General features: G+C 31.8%; 1 protein-coding gene across 6 annotated transcripts in view; it reads right to left on the bottom strand.

Moving 5' to 3' along the window:
• LOC6036978 (leucine-rich repeat flightless-interacting protein 2) overlaps nucleotides 1–23351 on the bottom strand; it is a 122689-nt gene that overhangs the window by 61380 nt on the left and 37958 nt on the right. The window contains exon 1 of one of the 6 annotated variants that reach the window (XM_038249409.1): nucleotides 6914–7884. The exons of the other annotated variants lie outside the window; for them this stretch is intronic. Within the exon in view, the coding sequence (XP_038105337.1) occupies nucleotides 6914–7057 (144 nt within the window). The 5' untranslated portion in view covers nucleotides 7058–7884. Of the gene's footprint in view, nucleotides 1–6913; nucleotides 7885–23351 lie in introns of those variants that run through there. 6 annotated transcript variants of the gene reach the window in all.

Genomic DNA, 23351 nt, shown 5'->3' on the forward strand with positions numbered 1-23351 from the left:
TATAAGGCCATCCGAACTGGACTTCACTTATGCAAAAATGTTCCAGAGATCCAGTAATAATAACACTTGCACAACAAAAACCTTTCTGAGCCCATCTAACCCCAATTCCGACAAAAAAAAATTTGGACGTCGGGTTTTAAAAATCTGAACACATTTTTATAGGAAAGATCAGACAATGTTTCATTAGAATGTTGTTGAATGATTATTAGTATTTGAATTTGGTAGTTTGAAATATTTATGTTGATATCAAAAATAAATAAACAAAAATTATTTAAACGTCAGTTTAATTATTTTGATCATTTTTAAAAGGGCGTCCAATTTTCCCGGGTTTTGAATTTCCCGGGAAACGTGAAAAATATTTTTGAAATCCCGGGAATTCCCGGGATCCCGGGAATTTTTTTTATCAGTAATTAAATCTATGTTTTCATTATATTTGTTATGTTTTCAAGTTTAAAATCATAGAATTAGTTTAATAATATTAAATGGTGATAATCTACACTTCAATCTAAACAAAGACGACAGTTTTTAAATAGCCTATAAGAAATTAAAAATTGATAAAAATCAATTTTGTTCTTTGTGGTGTTTGGATTTTAAATCAAGTACAATTTTTAATTCCAAATTCAATATTTTTTTTTGATTTGATGTTAAAATGACATCAGTCTTTATGAAAATATTTCCTTATAATTTTTTTATATGACATGAGTAAAACAGCTTTAAAAGTTATATGTTTTAATAAAACAAAAAACGACAACAAATAAAATTGTACAAGTCATTGTTTAATTTTTGAATAGTTTCGAATTCATTGTTTTATATAAAACATATTTAACAAATTAACTTCAAGTTAGTACCGCCAACCGGAGGAAAATCGGGTCTAAAGTTTGAATATGTACAGGAGATTTTAGAGCAATACATTTGGAAATCGGTGTAATAATTGTTTTGTTCTGTTCCTGTTTTAACCGAAGTCATCTCAAATGTTTTTTTTTGCTTAAGTAGCATTTGTCCTTATTTGCCACAGATGCCGGTGTTTAATTAAAAATATTTTAACATGAGATTTTTTTTCAAATTTAAAATCGTAAATAAACGTAAATATATCCATTCTATTTAAAAAATAAAAGAGAATAAAATTAAAGCGCTAGGCATTTTGTGGACCTGGTAACTAAAATTATAAGAAAATAAATGCTGATATTTGCCGAATACAAACTTAAATTAATTTTATCGATTTCTTAGTATTCAACTGTTCTTCTATGTTAATGCTTCTTATCGATTACTTAGTATTCTACTATATCCACAACAAAATCTGAATTTCCAGAACAAAATATGATTATTTTTTCAATTTCGGGAATTCCCGGGACAAATTATGGAAAATCCCGGGATTCAGGAATTCCCGGTTGTGGGAAAATCCCGGGATTTTTGTCCCGGGAATTCCCGGGATGGACGCACTAATTTTTAAATATTTATTCAATCAAGAGATCATTTTAAGCCCCAATCTCTCCTGCGGAATATGCTTATGCGCCACCACTTAGTACACACAAAAGGCTAAAACTGAAAACTGCATCGCGATCGTGATGTGCGGTTTGTGGAGAAAAAAAAAAGTTAAGGGCCAGGAATTTCACTTTCAGTCACGTGCCTCTCCTCAACCCATGCGCAACCCGCAAAATGTGCAGCGGAAATATTGCCCTCCCAACCAAAAATAGTGGGAGAGTGAATTGTCCGCACACCATGTGACATTTAACGACATCTTTCTAAGGGGGGCGGCGATCGGCGTCGTGATATTCGATATAAAGTTTTCAATTTCAGGGCGCGATTTTTTTTCGAGTTCTTGAGAGGGGGACTAAATATTGGGGGAACGATTTGAAAATTGATTGGAAGTGACAACTGTTGGCCGCAAATGATGGATTCAAAGTCGAACACGTGGTGGGATTAAACGTGTTGATTTTGACGTTTGGATGGTGGTAAGTTGTGATTTAATGTCAGATTTGATGAGTATTACTACTCAAAGAACTACTCAAACTCTAGTAAACTTAGCTAGACAATTTTACGAAAGTGAAATTAGAAAGAAAACAATTACAGTTAAAAAAAAAATGAAAAAAAAAATCGATTTGAAAAATCATTCTGAAATCTCAAATTCAAATTTGACGATCGCAGCTCAACAAGAACAACAACAACCCACGACCGTTAGCACCAGCTATCAGAAGAAACCGAGCTCCTCGTGCAGTGCAAAGCAAAGTCTGCGAAAATAGCCTGTGGTTATGCTTCGTGCAAAGCACACAGCAAGCTGTGACCAGTCCACTTCACAAAACGGACCAAGGCACGTGTTGCCATCAGCTGTTTGCTTTCTTCGCGCGAGGACCGTTGGTCAAATTTGCACGGCAGGTTGGCGGCGTTGTTTACCTTCGTTCGCACTTGGATAATTTTGTTTGAGTGTGTTGATTTTTCTAAGAGTCTGGATTTTCTAGTTATCTTTTTTTAGGCTTGAAAAGAGTTCTGTACTGTAATATTTTTGCATGTTTTGATATTTTTTAAATGAGAAAAACTTCAGTTTTTTTTATTGCACTGGTGGATGTGAGGTTCCCCTTTCTCAACGCAAAGTTATAAGCTAATGATTAAGTTTCGTGTCATTTACTGCAACCCTTTTCGCAAAAACCCATCTCAACCAATCTTAAAAAAGAAATCTAGTGCACACTCCAGTTTCTGCGCTCAAAAATAACATTAGAAAACCCTGCATTAAATCAGCGATGATGTTATTTCACCGCCACACGCACACACGAGAGAGATGTTTATTTTTAGCCACCCCTCGTCGGCAGTGTTGGGGCTGTGTCCCTTAAGTTTCTTCCACCTAGACGCAGGGCGGTGACGGCGATGACGACATTCGCAAAACATCAACCAACAACTGGGCAAAATCGAACATGGAAAGGGCGAAGCAGCGGCAAACGCAAAATTTGCTTGTTCTTTTTGGATTTTTTTTGTTGCGTTAACCTTTGAATGCTTTTTTTTATGCAAAGTAAATTTGAAAAAAATAATATTTTGAGTAAAAAAACTTATTTTAAAATTCGAAAAATTTATTAACTTTTTGACGATTATTTTTAATGATTTTCGTTCTCAGAACGCCATTTTGCAAACTTTTATTCATTATGATATTTTTTTAATTCATTATGATGTTTAGTAGTTTTTATTTGTATTTATCTGGTTTAGTTGAAATTTTTACTGATAAAATTAAGCCTGTTTTAAAACCTTCAATTATTATCTATTCCATGTTAGTGTTTTTCATACTTTAAGCAACTTTTTCGATTTCTTTAATTGAAGCATTAGCTTTCAAGTGGCAACAAAAAGGGCAGGCAATAGGCAGATTAGAAGTTGCCATAAAAAATAATATTTTTTCCAAAGACAAGGTCAAACAAAGTAAGCATAACCATTTTTCATAATTTTCAACAACAAATTATCATGTTTTTAGGGTGGCGAATGACCAAGGAGGTTAAAGCTGCCAGAAATAAATGAATTAACAACAACATGTCAAGTTTTTGAAAAGAGATGGTTGATTTTTATTAAAGGTGCAACCAAGCCAAGGCCTACGCAATTATGAAAATAAACAATAAATAAAAAATAAATAAAAAAAAATATAAAACCACAATCTAATATTTCAACAATATAAATATAATAATACATAAAATTTGCATTGAAAAAAAGCTATAAAATGGTTAAATTTTTAACCATTTAGAATAATTATATGGATATTAATGCATTTTTAATCAATTTACAAATTTCTCAATACTGTTTCAAACTTTAAAAAAAATTCATAAACTACATGATATTATGCAAACTGTTGACAGTTAGCTACTGTAATAATATATAAACATTTATGAAACTTTAAGCTAACAAATTTTAAAATTTTCGAGGCTTTAAAATTGTAACTTAAAAAAATTGACTATTAGCCTTAACAAACAAAAATGTCTAAGTAAACCAGTATTTTTGTAAAGAACTCAATAAGGCCAATCGAAACTTAAATTTAATTTGTTTCTCCTTAAAAAAAAATTACCAAATAATCAGGGGAAAAAGAAATTAATTTAAATTTTCATTTAAAACCCTGGTTCAATCGATTGTGTTATTTAAAGAATACATAACGTTTATTTTTAATAAAATAAGGCTTTTCAAATTTTATAGTAAATTTTGACATATGAACATATCAGAAAAAAGATGTAAAAGTTAAGAAAAAAGAATATTTTCACAAATTCATTCCGATTTTTTTTGTTAGTTTTGAGGCAATGATTTACAGCATTTTAAACAGATAGTTTTTTTTTAAAGGTTTCTATCCTTAGTGAAAACAAAATAGTTATGTTATGTACTTAAATCAACTACTTTTTTTTATTAATAAAACCTGAATTGAATTACATTGAAAATACCGCATTTTTTTTAATGTAGTTCTTAATTTTGACCGCAACTGATGTTTTAGCGCAATTTTTTTTATTTGGTGCCATAATATGTGAAAACGTTATGGCTTTTAGAAAGTTTCAAATGGCTAGGAATTTGACTAAAATCTATCTAGAACAAATTTAAAATAACAAAATATATATCACTAAAAATATTAGTTCTGAAATAGTAGTTTATGCAACAAGTTGCAAAAAGAGGATTTTTCAGCACGAGTCTTTTCAAACATTAGCCTAGATTTTTTACTATTTAGGGATGATCGAAAAATACATCAAAAGTTAAATTTTTACATGAAAAAAGCGGTATTTTTGTTGTTGAGTCCAATGAAGGTTTAACAGTAATTAGAGTAATTACACTTTGAATATCAATTTTATTTTAGTTACTTTAATTCCCGTTTCCAGATTTAAAGTTAACAGAAACAACAATAATGAAAATTTGGAAAATTATGCATTTGATGGTGTAATATTTACTTTATTATGATGTAGTTTTATCACAATTTCAAGCATATATAAGCAAAAGCATAAGTGATAATGATGTAATTTCATCTCAACTTTGATGAAAAAGGACAGTTACAAGTAAAAAAAATGTAAAATTACAAATTTGAGGGAAAATATATTTCCAACAAATCGTCTGCTGTGTGCTATCTTTTGACATAGACCATTTTGGTCGGAAATGAGTGTCATCAATAACTATACTTAACAAACACTACACAGCAAATAAAGTAGTGATCCAGCTGCGTGTAAAAGGCCTGGGTGTAAAATAAATATTGCATTATTCTATGCAATGTTATGTGATTTTACACCCTGAAATATGTAGCCCATCAGTATGGGAAACCTACTTGACCGAAATTTCAAGCTCATATATGCGTTTATCCTTACAGCTTTTCATCGGTCTGATGGCCGAGTGGGCTAAGGCGTCAGTCCTTACTGTTGATGCTGGGTTTGAATCCCGTCGGTTGCAACTTTGTTTTATGTTTGCTAAAATTGTACATGCGGTGTGTAATATTAAGTGTTTATTTTGACGAAGGTGATGTGCATGCTTTTGCATGCGATTTTACCATCGGATTTTTTTGCTGTGTACAAGATGCTTCAACCCAATTTTGGGAACTCGCTTCCGTTTCCCGGATATCGTGACATCTACCAATTTATCATCAAAATGATCGTGCACACTTGTGACACGTCATATATGTTGTTGGAAAATGTGGATTTTTTTTTATTTTTCACAAATTTTTGTTGATACACATTTTCTAAAGGCCATCCAATCTTTTGTTTTTGAAAATATACTGATTAAGTCGGTTAAACTATAGATTCAAGCTTATTTTAGTTTTTTTTTGGTAATTCTGTGCATACTTGTGACACGTAGTACAATTTTACTTTCGAAACACACTTGTGACACGTGCTTTTCAGATTTTTGTTTACATAATTTACTGTATCTTTTAACTGGTGTAACCAAAATAGTTGAAACTTGGAGCAATTGTTTAGCGATAGTATACGAACTGATTGCTTCAAAAAGTTTTACTCTATCATTCATAGTTTTGAAAAAATTTATCGTCAAACTTTAAAAAATCGGTTTCCTCGATAAGTACCAACAATGGTCATTGTCACAAGACGAAATAATTAAAAATATATACATAAATATTGAAATAAAAAGCCACAGTCTCAACAAAAAGTGCTTTAAAATGCATTTTACACTAGTTCACTAGTTGTTTTTCAATCATTAGTTTTAAAAAAAAGTAAGATTTGACGAAACAAAAAAAAAATATCGAAAAAAAAACTTTTTGTGATACTAAACATCGAACATTTTCAAAAAAACAAAAGATTTTTAATCAACCCAAACTTGCCAAAAATAATTACAAACGCAAAAGAATGCATTTTTAATTAATTCCAGCTGATTGCACTTCAATTCCCATTAAAATTTTGATGTTTTTTTGAATAAAAATTAATTCAATTCAATTCACTTCTGTTTTATTTGTGAATAACCAAGTTACAATGAGTTCATTTAGGTACACAACAGAGTTTTGGTGTTCCTTTCAGCTGTGTTTTACATCGTAATTCAATCGTAAAATTATTACTTATAACTATAGAATAGACAAGAGTAAGAAAATTTTTTCAAAAAACTTACAGTTGAATAAAAATTAAAAAAATAAATAAATCCATTTTGCTTTTTATCTCGGTTTTAAATTCTGTACAATTATCCCTTAAATCGACCATCTGAGTGTTGATTGTACTCAATAACAAGCTGACACGTCTAGAGTTCTCAAATTCCCAGAACCATGAACACGTTGTAGCTTCTAGCTGCAAAACTACTCCTGTCCATCCCCAACTCAAGTTCAGAGGTCAAGGACCCAGCACCCCAACCCCACCGGAAGGTCAAGGGTTAACCCCCTTCCTTACCCCTCCCCACCGTGCCTGTCTACAACACTGACGATGACGATAAACCTCCTCCACTCATTTTCACAACATACTCGCCTCCTTGGTCACAACATACTTACACACTTCCACGTCCCCTTGACGGCGAGGCCCTTCTTGGGGAGGCTGGCCTGGATCTCCAGACAGTCGCTGAGCGAGGGTCCCCACTGCTTGCCGACGACGACCAGTTTGCCGACGAGCGGGCTTTGAACCTTGAGCTGCACCATTGTCCTCCTCCGGGGGTGGTGTTCGTATTTGCGCAGACAATTAGGATATTTCGAGCACGGGTTGCTTCCTCTGAGTTGAGGTGCGATGAGGTTCACTGACTGTTTTTTTGGGCAGACGATGATGATGATGATGATGAGTTTGTGGGGGTAGACGACACTGACCTCGCTGGATCTAGTTCTGTACACTGTACATGATAATTTTGGGGATTTTTTAAAAATCCTGTTTGCCTTAACTATAAGTACACCTCTATATGCAAGTCTACTTGACCAAAATACACCAAAACACACGCACAACACTTTTGCGATGAACTTTCTGGTGGCGTTTCGTCCAACAGCAGCGTCCGCAGAAGAAGCTGTTTCCGGAGATTATTTGCGCTGTACACGAGGACCGGTGGCTAGTAGTTGGTAGTAGATGCGTTTGAGTAATTCAGTAGTCTTAAGTCTTTTATTCTCTCACCACATGAGCTGCGAAAATCCGCCTGCAAGTCTGCAGACTTGGCAACGGGCGGAATATGTACAAGTTTCAAACCGTGTTGAAAACCGAAACCGAATAAAACCGATAAAATTGCACTAGTTACGGACTAAGAAATTGGCAAGCCTCCACACCACACACTTTTTCTTCCTAAGGTTATGTACAACAACGCCCCAGCTGAACTCGATCCTCCACCGTCGTCATCTCAGTCTCATCGCTTCCGTCTCGCTTCCCCGACTCGCCCAACACTTCCGGCTACTTCCGGAACTTCCCGGCAACCAGCACCAACTCCACACACACCGACTCCACTCCCTCGGAAAACCCCGACAAAAACCCAACCGACCGGCTCGGAAGCTGACGAAAAACTAACCGCTCTGGTTGATGTTTTGCCCACGACGTCGACTCTTCTCTGCTCGAGTTCAGAAATGCTGGGTAGATGGGACGGGACGTGTCCCGGGCTTCCCGGCCGGCAGACAGACATGGAAAACGCTGTCATTGGAGGAAAACATACCTTCATCATCATCGTCATCGACAAGAAAATGAGAGAGAGAGAGCGAGATTCGGACGAACTCAGTGCTACGACCCGTCATCAACCGTCGTCAGTAGGCACACACCGTCGAGAGATGCGATGCGACACACACGGATGAACGGTGCGAGGGAGGATGGATGTGCAGGGGTGGAATGGATGCAGCATTTGGTGACGAAATGACAATGTCGATTTTCTCACACGAAAACGCGTGGATGCTGTATTTTCCGGAAAAAATGCGATATTTTCACAATGATGGGGAAACAATCCAAGATATCGCTTCGGGAAAACCACGTGGCGGTCACAAAATAGATTTTTTTTTTTGAGTTCTGCGTAGTTCAGATAAATTTAATGGCACAAAATTGATAACCAATCATAGATTAGAAAAAACGTTACTTAATCCACCATTAGGTGGTTGGTGCCTTCCTCACATTAATAAATTCTAACTAATTATCTAACTAACAGGTCGCATGATGGACCCGGACATCATTTTCATTGAAATATCTGAGATCCGGCCTCCAAAAAGTGTATAAATAACACTCATTGGAAAGGTCTTTTTAATACCTTTCTAAAAATGTATATCATGATAGGTTTTCTTGCAAAAACCACCCTTTTTACAATCTTCCGGACTTACGCCAAAATCGTTTTTTAGCATAACTTTTGAAGTACTTAACTAAACTTGCTGATTTTAAATAGAGACCTATGGGACCTCAAGACGGATCGAATGAGACTAATACGGTCAAAATCCGTTCATCTAGTCCGGAGATAATCGAGTGACAATTTTTTTGTCCACCCACCTACACACATCCACACAGACATTTGCTCAGATCATGATTCTGAGTCGATATAAATACGTGAAGGTGGGTCTACGAGGTCAAATTAATAAGTTCATTTTTCGAGTGATTTTATAGCCTTTCCTCAGTTAGGTGAGGAAGGCAAAAAACATTGATCGTAAAACATGAGCGGCATCTTTTGATGTGGTGAACTCTAGGGTGGTCCAAATTAGTTATAAGTTGATTCAGCATTATAATTTTCCAGACATCTTAAGGCTTAACAACACATTTCTATCAAGTAAGAATGTAAATAAGTCATTTCATGGTAAAGCCATACGTCATTTTCGTGGAATTTGTTCATCACTTTAATTTTTTTACATTTAATGCAGTTTAAGCCAATGCAAATTTTATTTGAAGCTTTTGTCAATTCCCTACAAATTGAAAAAATCAAGATGCAAAAAAAAATAATGCCAAAACTTTAAATTTTCATTGAAAAAACTTGTAAAACAGCTTTAACATTATTTAAAATACAATTAATAACTTTTTTTAGGCAAGGCTTTTTACTAATTTTACAGATTTTGAATGTTGAGACCACAAAAGTTAAAAACTCAAATTCTTGAACACATTGATATATATTTTTTTTTTTTAATTTGGTGAAAAATTAGTTATTCTCAATGCACAGTGGTCCAGATCGCAAAATTAAGTGGAAAACGGATTTTCCAAAAAATGTTGAAGTTTTGGAGCTTTGGTGTCTTCAGTTGTTGCAAATGAGCAATTCTCTCAGGTTTCGGTCATTCGATTTTTTTTGTATTTTTTAATCCGACTGAAACTTTTTTGGTGCCTTCGGTATGCCCAAAGAAGCCATTTTGCATCATTAGTTTGTCCATATAAATTTCCATACAAATTTGGCAGCTGGCCATACAAAAATGATGTATGAAAATTCAAAAAGCTTTATCTTCTGAAAGAATTTTTTGATCGATTTGGTGTCTTCGGCCAAGTTGTAGGTATAGATATGGACCACACTGAAAAAAATGATGCAGGGTAAAACATTTTTTTTTTATTTAACTTTTTGTCACTAAAACTTGATTTGCAAAAAAAAAACACTATTTTTAATTTTTTTTCATTTTTTGATATGTTTTAGAGGACATCAAATGCCAACTTTTCAGAAATTTCCAGGTTGTGCAGAAAATCTTTGAGCGAGTTATGAATTTTTGAATCAATACTGATTTAAAAAAAAATCGAAAAATTGGTCGCAAAAATTTTTCAACTTCATTTTTCGATGTAAAATCAAATTTGCAATCAAAAAGTACTCTAGTAAATTTTTGATAAAGTGCACCGTTTTCAAGTCAATCCATTTTTAGATGACTTTTTTTGAAAATAGTCGCAGTTCTTCATTTTTTAAAATTAGTGCACAAATTTTTTTGAAGAGCTGAGAAAATTCTCTATATTATGCATTTTTGAATTTTGTTGATACGTTCCTTAGTTGCTGAGATATTGCCATTCAAAGGTTTAAAAACAGGAAAATTGATGTTTTCTAAGTCCCACCCAAACAACACACCATTTTCTAATATCGATATCTCAGCAACTAATGGTCCGATTTTCAATGTTAAATATATGAAACAGTCGTGAAATTTTCCGATTTTTTCGAAAAAAATATTTTTAAAATTTTTAAAGCAAGACTAACATTTTAAAAGGGCGTAATAAAATTTTGTAATTTTGCCCGCTGAATCTGACTCTGCCCTCAGAATTACGCCAAAGTATCGCAAAATCGATTTTTGGTCATATTTTGGGTTTCCATGTGAATGATAAAATTTGAACCCAAAATATGACCAAAATTAGCCTTTAATTAGCCCCAAATTTTCAACTCGTGATATCTTTAGAAACGATTGGTCCGAGTTTCAATGTTAAAAAAAACATATGTGAAATTTTCTGTGAATTCTATTCGAAAAATTGCAAGCTTTTAGAATCTAGAGTAACCTTTAAGAAGGTCTCAACAAATAATTATCCTGAAAATTTTCAAATGATGAGCAACTTTTTAAAATTAATTTTGGCAGAACATTTCATCAAAATTTTCATTTTTCGACATTTAAAATCGACCAAAAGTTTCCGAGATATCGCAAGTAAAAAAAGGGGGGCTAATTAGATGATATTGAGAATGGCAGTGCGTGGCCGAATGGTTACGCTGTCCGCTTTGTAAGCGGATGATTCTGGGTTCGATTCCCATCTGCTGCAACCTTCCATCGGATGAGGAAGTAAAATGTCGGTCCCGGCCTTGGTTGTTAGGCCGTTAAGTCATTCCAGGTGTAGGAGTCGTCTCCATGCCATAAGTACAAACAACATACCAAACCAAGCCTACTCCGGTGGAATCGCTGGCGGCGGCTGGACTCGCAATTCGAAGGTCGTCAGTTCAAACACTGGGGTGGAAGGTTCCTTGGAGTAGAAAGAGGTGTGGGTGCTCTCCCTATTCAAGCCTTCGGACTCCTAGGTTCGAGCAGAAACTTGCAATAGAGACCACAAAAGACCCGGGGGTCGTTAATGTGGATGGTTTGTTTTTTTTTTTTTTATTTTTTTGAGAATGTAAAACATTAAAAATTTTAGCAAATTTTCTCAGCTCTTCGAAAATATTTTTGCTAGGGTGCTTTTCCTTCATAGAGTATTATTGAATTGCAAAAAAAAACTAAACATTTTTCAAAAAAAAAAAAACAACTCTAAGATGCCCTCAAACGGTACACTTTACCACAAATTGGAATTTAGAACTTTTGTTTAACATATTGTAGATTTGTTTTCCAAAAAAAATACTCTTTTTCCAAAAAATCATAAATCTGGTAGCAGATTTTGCAACACATTTAAAAAATCTATGATTGATTATCAAGGATTTTTTTCCTCCGTGTACAATACAGCATAGCCGAAAATTGATCAGAAACCCCCTTCTCAAAATTCAGATTTCGACTTTAAATTGTTCACTATACAAATATTGTTTAGAAAACATTTTCGCATTCTAGCAATACAGGGGATACAAAATACTTCCAAAAAGTTTTCTGGAAATTCAAAAAAAAAAACTTTTGAAAGCAAAATAATAGTTTTGGGGTTTATAACTTTGAAAAAATGGTCAAAATAATCAATTAAAAAAATCCTGATAATGTGAAAATCAACTTCTGGCATACGCAAGGCAAAAAAACTCACAATCCCAAAAATAATTTTATTTTCAATGTTTTTACTAAGAATATATGATCCATATTTTTTCGAAAATACACAAATTTTTGGAATAATACGGGTATGAAACGAAACGAAATATTGTTTGCTTTTACACTTTAGGCCGTTGTAAATATTTTTTGAAGTTTATGTCCCTCGGCTCTGACCAGAGTCGAGGGAGGGGGCGTACAGTTGCTTTCCAATCATTACTTTTGAAAATATCGAAGTATCGACGGATTTTTTTTATCGCAAAAAAAAAAACTTTTCATGGGACTGTATACAGCAATTCCCCACGAAAACAGCATGATTCGAAAAAAAAGTTCTCCGATCGGGCTCAAAATTTTTCTGGGAGTTCCTTGGCCGTTATAATTAGACCCGTATTTTTTGTTTGGCCATTAGGGTGACCTACGCCGTGTTAGGGTGGTTCGAAAAATGGCAATTTTCGTCGATTTTCGCAAAAACCACTTTTTTCAAAAAGTCATATCTCCGCGCCATTTCATCTGGTTTTAGCAGTCCTAGACGCAAAAGAAAGGTGATTAGTTTGGCTATTTGGGAAAAATAGTAAGAAGTTTCAAAAATCTAGCTTAACATTTGAAAAGGTCGTATGAAAACTTAAAATGCTGTTTTGAAGGTCTCGGGACCAAAGAGCCTATGTCTGTAAATATTTTTATCGGATTCCTCGGAAAATTTCACGTAACATATAAAAAAATGGTGAAGTTATGTTTTCAATACTCTGAGATACGATTTTTTGAAAATAAAAACTGAGTTTTTCGACGCACCACGCGCAAAAATGGGAAAATGACGAAAACGGGAAAAAAAACGACTTTTTTCACTAAACGGCGATGACCTGAAAATTTCAGCGATGACCTATACTTGTTAGGGTACCAAAAGTTGCGTATTTCAATTACGAAAATTTTGGTACCCTAACATGTATAGGTCATCGCTGAAATGTTTAAGCTATCGCCGTTTTAGTAAAAAAAAGTCGATTTTTTCCCGTTTTCTTCATTTTCCCATTTTTGCGCGTGGCGCGTAGAAAAACACAGTTTTTATTTTCAAAAAATCGTATCTCAGAGTATCGAAAACATAACTTCACCATTTTTTGATATGTTATGTGAAATTTTCCGAGGAATCCGATAAAAATATTTTCAGATATAGGCTTTTGGTCCCGAGACCTTCAAAACAGCATTTTAAGTTTTCATACGACCTTTTCATATGTTAAGAAAAATTTTGAGCCCGATCGGAGAACTTTTTTTTCGAACTATGCTGTTTTCGTGGGGAATGGCTGTATATTTCATGAAAATTTAAAATGTTTTCAAAGGAGTTGTAACATGCTAAATATGATTATAAACGCGGGAAAATGCATTTCAACTGGTTTTCAGTTGATTAAACCTTAATTTTCAATAAAATTTTAAAGTTTTTCAAAAAAAATGTTTTTTTTTTGCCCCTGATTATTCAGGCCAACTTTGAAATATGAAAATATTTGCAACGGCCTTACTAGAGTTTTTTTTTTTTTTGTAAAATATCAAAATTTTCACAAAATACCGTATTTTTTCTAAAATACTATTTTTTTTAAATTTGCAATATCAAAATATGGTATGGTATCAACCGATGCAAATTTTTATATGAGACATCCACAATTTTAATTGTATGTATGTAGTATGCAAAATTTCGCTTCGTTTGATACCCGTGTTGCATATTTTAAAATTTTGAATTTTTGAGAAAATACGGTATTTTGTGAAAATTTCGGAATTTACCAAAACAAAACTCTAATAAAGTGAAAAGGCAAACACAATTTCGCTTCGATTGATACCAATATTGCTTATTTTGAAAATTTAAGTATTTTCGAAAACATACGGTAATTTGCGAAAATTTCAGTAAGGCCGTTGTAAATATTTTTCAAAGTTTATGTCACCCCCCTTCAAAATGGGTCTGAATAATCGAGGGGCAAATTTTTTTTTCGAAAAAAAATTTCAAAATTTTATGAAAATTAAAGTTTAATCAATCGAAAACCAGTTAAAATGCCTTTTCCTGCGTTTATAATCATATTTAGCATGTTTGAACTCCTTTGAAGACTTTGTACAGTCCTACGAAAAGTTTTTTTTTTCGCGAAAAAAAAAATTCCCTCAATACATCGACATTTTGAAAACAAATGATTGGAAGGCAACTGGACGCGTATAAAATGCATTTTAAAACACTTTTTTCATCCAAATGTTGAAACCTAGGCTTGTAATTTAATTTTTTTATATTTTTTTAATTTTTTGCCTACCGACAGTAATTTTATCGATTAACAACCTTGCTCGCTGAGTTATTGCCGATTAAAAAAGTACATCGAATTTCCCATAAAATAACATGTCTCTCGAATTCTATCTGTTGTTGTTTTAACCTTTTTTGATGGAAAAAAGTTTTTTTAAATTGTGAGTACGCCATCAAATTGGGCGTTCAAAATTACATAACAGTCTCTTTAACTCATTTTTTATCTTTTTACTGTTTTGAGCTACAAATCATTGAAAAAGGTGTTTTAATAAATAAAAAATCCCGAAAAATTAAAGGGATTGTACATCCCCACCGTCACGAGATATCGAAAATTTGCTTCGGATTCGTAATTAGGTACCAAAATTACACAATTGAGCAAAGTTTTATGGAAATTAAAAAGGGTTCTGGGCAACTTTTCCAATTTCATGTGAGTTAGCGGAGAATGACCCATTTATGAAAGAATGTTTGAAGTGAGTATTTATCTGCTAAAAGCCTCATGTTTGAAAGAATCGAAAAAAAGATTCCTTTGAATGGAAAAAATATTAATAAATGATTATCAATAATTTATTTCAAGTTTTGGTCCCGAGTTTCGCAACAGTCAAATTCATCGACATTTGCATCAACATCCGCCGCACAGCAGTTTTCCTTCTCCGACCCCCAGCGGAAGCCAGCTCAAAATTTCCCATTCATATATTCAGCACACTCATATATCCATTGCCTCTTCCTCCGCAGACAAGCATAAGCAAATATGCAGACAGGAATCACCTCTCAAACCGAGTGTTTTGTCTGTATCGACAAGAACCATTTCCCACCGCGACAACAACAGTCGAGAAAAAAGGTCTTCGTCCTCGTTTGCGCCACCCACTCTCCTAAAATCGACGTCGACGTACGAAAATACACGCAGTCAACAAGGATGTTGTTTTTTTCCCTTCCTGTGCAACCTCCACCTGGTCTCCGAGTGACACCGGACGGATATGCCAAGAACGCAGGGCAACGTCTCAATATCCAGAAAGGTCCACAATCTGTGCGTCGACCGTAGACGTCTGGCTGATGACTCTCTTCGCAGACTCTGAGCACGATGGCAATGGCATTGTAAATGATTGCAAGAGCGATGATGACGATGATGATTTTTCCGGCGAGGTTCTCTCTTTCGGATGTTTCTCGCTCTCGGGAGAGTTTGAGCAGAGGAGGAAAAGGATCATCATCGTCGTCAGTGGAAACGTCTGGCCCCGGTTGACGAAATTTATTGAACTCATCAGTTCAGGGGAATGAAGCTGTTTTTTGTGACGTCACGTCGCGGGTTGTAACGATGCGATGATTTATTGCTCCTTGGGTTCGGGATGGATGACCTGACCTATTTAGCTGTAGAACGGTTTAATGTTATTTAAACTTTGTTTAAAAGAAATAGTTTGATTAGCTTGGGACCACAGCAAAAAATCCGATGGTAAAATCGCATGCAAAAGCATGCACATCTCCTTCGTCAAAATAAGCACTTAATATTACACAATTGTACAATTGTACAATTTTTGCAAATACAAAAAAAAAGTTGTAACCGACGGGATTCAAACCCAGCTCCAACAGTAAGGACTGGCGCCTTAGCCCACTCGGCCATCAGACCGATGAATAGCTTTAAGGATAAACGCATATATGAGCTTGACATTTCGGTCAAGTAGGTTTCCCATACTGATGGGCTACATATTTCAGGGTGTAAAATCACATAAAATTGCATATAATAATGCAATATTTATTTTACACCCAGGCTTTTTACAGCTGGATAACTACTTTTTTAGCTGCGACGTTTTTGAAAAATGTTCTGTGGCATTTGAACACTTTGTTCGTGGCTCCGAATTTCATTGAAGCTTTTTCGCGATTTTGAGAAAAGATTTTTCTCCGTGCAAACTACCATTTATGCGTTCATATTAATACTAATAGTAATATCGCAGGGATTACACCATCTTAAATCGATGAGAAAAGGCAACTCTCGAATCTCTGATGTCTACCAGTCGCATTCGCGTTCTAACACTAGACTAGAATTAGCAAACTCATGCCACACCGCGACACCTTTTTTTTTGCACTTTTTACACCACAATTTAATGATGGCACAAACAAACATCTAGTCAGTGGAGAAGATCCCTGTGCCTCAATGCTCAACGGCCGTCTCTATTCTGGTCCCATGACATCACCGCGCGGTTAATTATTACAGCATCCCAATCCCGGATGATGGCGCGACACACGAGACTCGGAGCTCAGGTTTTGCTGGATGGTTTGCCAAAAAGGGAAGAAATAGCGCGAAGAAGACGGTATTGGGAAGTTGAACGAAAAAAAAGGTCATCTTTTTGTACCACACGCGAACAAATTTTGAGGCCGTCGTATGGCGGCGGCGTTGACGTGAAGAGCCGAGTTCCAGATTTATATTTATACGGTACGAGTCCTGGTGATGCGACTAACATACTTTTGCGCCCCAAGGAATGGCAGGATGGAAATGTATGTGGCGTGAAATGGGGTGCATTCTTGGTGGAGGAATTAATTCAAGTGTTGAAATTCTACGAGAGATTTCATCGAAATTGTAATTCTAAATAAAAAAATAAATCTAAATAAAATGTCAGTTCTAAAAGTTGGTTGTTTCCAGTTTGTTGTAAACTTAATTTAGTTGTAAATTTGATTGAATTGATTGCTTTTGAGCAATTCCAGCCCAAAACAGGAATTTTTCAGGTACTTTTTTCTCGACCCTCTCCGATTTCAATGAAACTTTGTAGACATGTTATCCTACGCTTATATAAGCCATTTTTGTGTATATGGAGCCAGTTCCACTCGATAATGACATTTGGGAAGGGCATAAGTGTTTTAAATATTATTGTAATTCGGAATTTAAATACTTCTCTATTTCGAAGCCGTTGCATCGTATCAAAAAGTGGTCAGAGACAAACTTGTAGAAAATTTGACGGGCTTTTCGATAAAAATACACTGAAAGAAAAACACACTCAACTTTTATGAGATTTTTTAATTTTAAAGTTTAAAAGTCAAATTTGAGGGGGAGCCCACGATTTTTTTTCGTTCAAAATTTTTGTCAAGATAGCCTAAGATGTTACAAAAAGACTCACAAAAAATGCAGGATGGAGCAACTCACCTAAAAAAAAAAAAAAAACAAAAATCATTTACTGAAACTGTTTTTTTGAAAAGTGCTCTAAACGTCAAAATTTTCAAAACCCGAATAAGGGAATCGATTCTCCAGACAATTTTACATAAAAGTCTCCATATTGACTACTGTCCTAAGTCCAATCCTTGTAAAGTTACAGCGGTTTTAAAAATAAAAATGTTGAAAAAAAAGGTTTTTTGATGGTTTTTGGCAATTTCTATATGACAGACTTGATTTTTCAGTCTCGAAAATATTTTTACCGGAAAGCTCGTCCAATTTCCCATAAGTTTGTCTTTGACCACATTTCAATTGGATGTATGGACCTGGATAGTAAATTGGCCATTGGCCATTTTTGTCATTTTGTTCTTTTTTTGTAATGTTATTTTTTGTAATTTCTGTGTTTTTTTAATTTTTGAATTTTTTGTAATTTTCGTAATTTTTGTAATTATTGTAATTTTTGTAATTTTTGTATTTTTTGCAATTTTTGTAATTTTTGTAATTTTTGTAATTTTTGTAATATTTTGTAATTTTTGTAATTTTTGTAATTTTTGTAATTTTTGTAATTTTTGTAATTTTTGTAATTTTTGTAATTTTGTAATTTTTGTATTTTTGTAATTTTGTAATTTTTGTAATTTTGTAATTTTGTAATTTTGTAATTTTGTAATTTTGTAATTTTTGTAATTTTGTAATTTTGTAATTTTGTAATTTTGTAATTTTGTAATTTTGTAATTTTGTAATTTTTGTAATTTTTGTAATTTTGTAATTTTGTAATTTTTGTAATTTTGTAATTTTGTAATTTTGTAATTTTTGTAATTTTGTAATTTTGTAATTTTTGTAATTTTGTAATTTTGTAATTTTTGTAATTTTTGTAATTTTTGTAATTTTGTAATTTTGTAATTTTGTAATTTTGTAATTTTGTAATTTTGTAATTTTTGTAATTTTGTAATTTTTGTAATTTTTGTAATTTTGTAATTTTGTAATTTTGTAATTTTGTAATTTTGTAATTTTGTAATTTTTGTATTTTTGTAATTTTGTAATTTTGTAATTTTGTATTTTTATATTTTTGTATTTTTGTAATTTTGTAATTTTGTAATTTTGTAATTTTTGTAATTTTATAATTTTGTAATTTTTGTAATGTTTGGAATTTTTGTAATTTTTGTAATTTTTGTAATTTTTGTAATTTTTGTAATTATTGTAATTTTTGTAATTTTTGTAATTTTTGTAATGTTTGTAATGTTTGTAATGTTTGTAATTTTTGTAATGTATGTAATTTTTGTAATTTTTGTATTTTTTGCATTTTTTTTAATTTTCTGTAATTTTTGTATTTTTTGTATTTTTTGTAATGTTTGTAATGTTTGTATTGTTTGTAATTTTTGTAATTATTGTAATTATTGTTTTTTTTTGTAATTTTTGTATTTTTTGTAATTTTTGTAATTTTTGTAATTTTTGTAATTTTTGTAATTTTTGTAATTTTTGTAATTTTTGTAATTTTTGTAATTTTTGTAATTTTTGTAATTTTTGTAATTTTGTATTTTTGTAATTTTTGTAATTTTTGTAATTTTGTATTTTTATATTTTTGTATTTTTGTAATTTTGTAATTTTTGTAATTTTGTAATTTTGTAATTTTATAATTTTGTAATTTTTGTAATGTTTGGAATTTTGTAATTTTTGTAATTTTGTAATTTTGTAATTTTGTAATTTTGTAATTATTGTAATTTTGTAATTTTTGTAATTTTTGTAATTTTTGTAATTTTTGTAATTTTTGTAATTTTTGTAATTTTTGAAATTTTTGTAATTTTTGTATTTTTTGTAATTTTTGTAATTTTTGTAATTTTTGTATTCTTTTTTAATTTTTGTAATTTTTGAATTTTTTGTAATTTTTGTATTTTTTTTTTATTTTTTTGTATTTTTTTGTATTTTTTTGTAATTTTTTTGTGATTTAAGCTTTGTATTTTTTTTGTGATTTTAGTTTTTTCTGTTAGGTATTTCTGTAATTTTTGTAATTTTAGTTTTTTTCTCTAATTTTTGTAATTTTTGTATTTTTTGTAATTTTTGTAATTTTTGTAATTTTTGTTTTTTTTGTAATTTTTGTAATTTTGTAATTTCTGTAATTTTTGTAATTTTTGTAATTTTGTAATTTTGTAATTTTTGTAATTTTGTAATTTTGTAATTTTTGTAATTTTTGTAATTTTTTAATTTTTGTAATTTTTGTATTTTTGTAATTTTTGTAATTTTTGTAATTTTTGTAATTTTTGTAATTTTTGTAATTTTTGTAATTTTTGTAATTTTTGTAATTTTTGTAATTTTGTAATTTTTGTAATTTTGTAATATTTATAATTTTATAATTTTGTAATTTTGTCATTTGTGTAATTTTTGTAATTTTTGTCATTTGTGTAATTTTTGTATTTTTGTAATTTTTGTATTTTTGTAATTTTGTAATTTTGTAATTTTGTATTTTTGTAATTTTTGTAATTTTTGTAATTTTGTAATTTTTGTAATTTTGTAATTTTGTAATTTTTGTAATTTTGTAATTTTGTAATTTTTGTAATTTTGTAATTTTTGTAATTTTGTAATTTTGTAATTTTTGTAATTTTGTAATTTTGTAATTTTGTAATTTTGTAATTTTGTAATTTTGTAATTTTGTAATTTTGTAATTTTGTAATTTTGTAATTTTGTAATTTTTGTAATTTTGTAATTTTGAAATTTTGTAATTTTTGTATTTTTGTAATTTTGTAATTTTGTAATTTTGTATTCTTTTTAATTTTTGTAATTTTGAATTTTTGTAATTTTTGTATTTTTTTATTTTTGTATTTTTTTGTATTTTTTTGTAATTTAAGCTTTGTATTTTTTTTGTGATTTTAGTTTTTTCTGTTAGGTATTTCTGTAATTTTTGTAATTTTAGTTTTTTTCTCTAATTTTTGTAATTTTTGTATTTTTTGTAATTTTTGTAATTTTTGTAATTTTTTTTTTTGTAATTTTTGTAATTTTTGTAATTTCTGTAATTTTTGTAATTTTTGTAATTTTTGTAATTTTTGTAATTTTTGTAATTTTTGTAATTTTTGTAATTTTGTAATTTTTGTAATTTTTTATTTTTGTAATTTTTGTATTTTTGTAATTTTGTAATTTTGTAATTTTTGTAATTTTGTAATTTTGTAATTTTGTTATTTTGTAATTTTGTAATTTTTGTAATTTTGTAATTTTTGTAATTTTGTAATTTTGTAATATTTGTAATTTTGTAATTTTGTAATTTTGTAATTTTGTAATTTTGAAATTTTTGTAATTTTTGTTATTTTTGTATTTTTTGTAATTTTTGTATTCTTTTTTAATTTTTGTAATTTTTGAATTTTTTGAATTTTTTGTAATTTTTGTATTTTTTTTTATTTTTTTTTGTATTTTTTTTTTGTATTTTTTTGTACTTTTTTTTTGTAATTTTTTTGTGATTTTAGCTTTGTATTTTTTTGTGATTTTAGTTTTTTCTGTTAGGTATTTCTGTAATTTTTGTAATTTTAGTTTTTTTCTCTAATTTTTGTAATTTTTGTATTTTTTGTAATTTTTGTAGTTTTTGTATTTTTATATTTTTTGAAAAAAATGAAATTTTTGTAATTTTTGTCAAAAATGAAATAAATTGTTCGCTCTACAGCATTCTTTGTATTTTTTGGTAAACAAAAAATGTTTGCTCTACAGCATTTTTTGTATTTTTTACCATTTTGGACATTTTGGTAACTTTTGTAATTTCCGTATAAATAATCTGTAATAAGAAATGGTTCACTCTGCAACAATTTTTAATTTTTTAACAATTTGGCCATTTTAATTATTTTTTGTTTATTTTTGTATTGTCATTGTGATTATATTTTTCCTTTTCATTCATTCATTTTATATGTACTTATTTCTCGGTAGTAGTGATAAAATCAGTTTTTCTTTTATTATCGTTGATAAACAAAATCATTACAAAGAAGCTTAAAACACTCAAGGCCCAGAGTGGTTGGGTAAAGCGTCGGTCTAGAAATATATTTTTTAAATGTAATTTTGGTGCAAAATATCATTACAATGGTCGAAACGCTTGCTTAGAGCGTATCCTAGACCTTATACCTTTCCAAAAAACGTCCAACCACATGCAAAACTTATTTGGGGATACCATGGAGATTTTCCCTTATCCCCTTAAAAAAAAAGTGGAGCGTCAACACTTCCCGACATCCTAATCCCTTTCCTCTTTATACGATTTCGTGTGAGTTGGCAGAGTATGACCCATTTTAGGATTTGCGTCAAGTTAAAGCAATTTCAACCATAGATTAGACAAAAAAAAGTTGAAAATAAAAACTGCTTTAGCTCCTGCATGGTCATTTTCTCCTAAATGTATGGGGTTTTAATTACCTCATCAACAAATCAATTAAACTCCCCTCCCATTAGCATAATTTCCACAACCAGTTAGTTTTCTCCAACGTGTCTTCTTCGAAAGGAAAATGTCTGCCCTTTTCGATCACACCCTAGAAAAGGGTCCACCCAGCAAACGCATCTTCTTCTGTTACCAAGCGGTTCACACATCTAGATTCTAGCGCCGACCGCCGACGGTTCCAAAATTAGAATTCCGCGTGGCCCGATTCTTCTGGCGACGACAGCTATGGCATGGCCCTTCGCAACGTTCCTGACAAATCCATCAATCCATCTCTCCTCCACCAACCAACGTTAGAAGACATTCCCGCGATTTAATTTTAGCCGGCCAAGATCTGTGCAGACTCGCTCGCATTGTTTTCCACAGGCAAACTGCATTTTACGGGACAATTCTCGGCCTGGATTGATCTCCGGACGTGGTCGAGACGTGCTCGGAAATGCCACACGGAAAAATGACACTTCCTTCTTTTTTTTTTCGAGAAACAAAGAGCTGTCAACTGATGGAGGAGAAACGGGAGAGTGTATCAACTTTCCTCGGAGATTCTTGAATCTGCAACGGAAACGGCGTTCGAGCGTTGGGCGGATTGACGTCTGGACAAACCATTGCAATGCTTTTCTGGGAATTGTTCCACTTTGTCAAAGTTTAAAGTCTGAGGTCACCCAACTGCACATTGTGTCCACTGACCTTTGAGGCATCGTCACTTCGAGAACAACTTCTCCTCTCCGATGATGATGATTAGGCACACCGCGCAAATCTCTCCAGACTCCATCGAACCCCCTTCTAAGATTCTAATTGACGTCATGGGGGTATTGTTTTGAGCAAGAAAAGCATTCCCTTATTCATTGCTGGACGTCAATGAGCTCTAGAATACTCAACGACGACTTGGTTAGAGGGTGGTTCGTAAGATCTATTCTATAAAGAAATAGAACAACAGCAAATTCTTTCACTACCCAAAATTGTGTGTTAAGTTCTGAATATTTATAATATCAGTAAATCTGAGAACTCCCGAAAACGTATTACAAAAATAAAAAGCGGACAACCCCACTGCGCCGTGTTTACCGCAGAGATGATTTAGAGAACAGATCACATTTCATAGATTTTACAGGGGAGGAAGGAGGCGTGGACATACCGTACAAAACCATCAAGTTTCTAGAGGTTCAATTTTCAAAGGTTCTTAGGCAAATTTACAGGGAATTTTCTGAACTTTAAAAAAAATGTGCAGATTTGGGCGACCATGGACATTAGGCTGGTACAAATATTTTTTAAAGTTTTTTTACATAAAAGTCTCCATATTGATCACTGTCCTAAGTCCAATCCTTGTGAAGTTACAGCGGTTTTAAAAATAAAAATGTTGAAAATATTGGTTTTTTGATGGTTTTTGAGAATTTCTATGTTTTGACTTGATTTTTTAGTCTCATAAATATTTTTACCGGAAAGCTCGTCCAATTTCCCATATTCCATTTCTTCAAAGTATCATTTTTCTATTTCGGAGAGAGTCTGGAAAAAAGTACCTAAAAAATTCCTGTTTTGGCCTGGAATTGCTCCATAGGAA

The sequence above is a fragment of the Culex quinquefasciatus genome, chromosome 1 (genome assembly GCF_015732765.1).
Source record: "Culex quinquefasciatus strain JHB chromosome 1, VPISU_Cqui_1.0_pri_paternal, whole genome shotgun sequence".
Classification (NCBI taxonomy): Eukaryota; Metazoa; Arthropoda; class Insecta; order Diptera; family Culicidae; genus Culex; species Culex quinquefasciatus.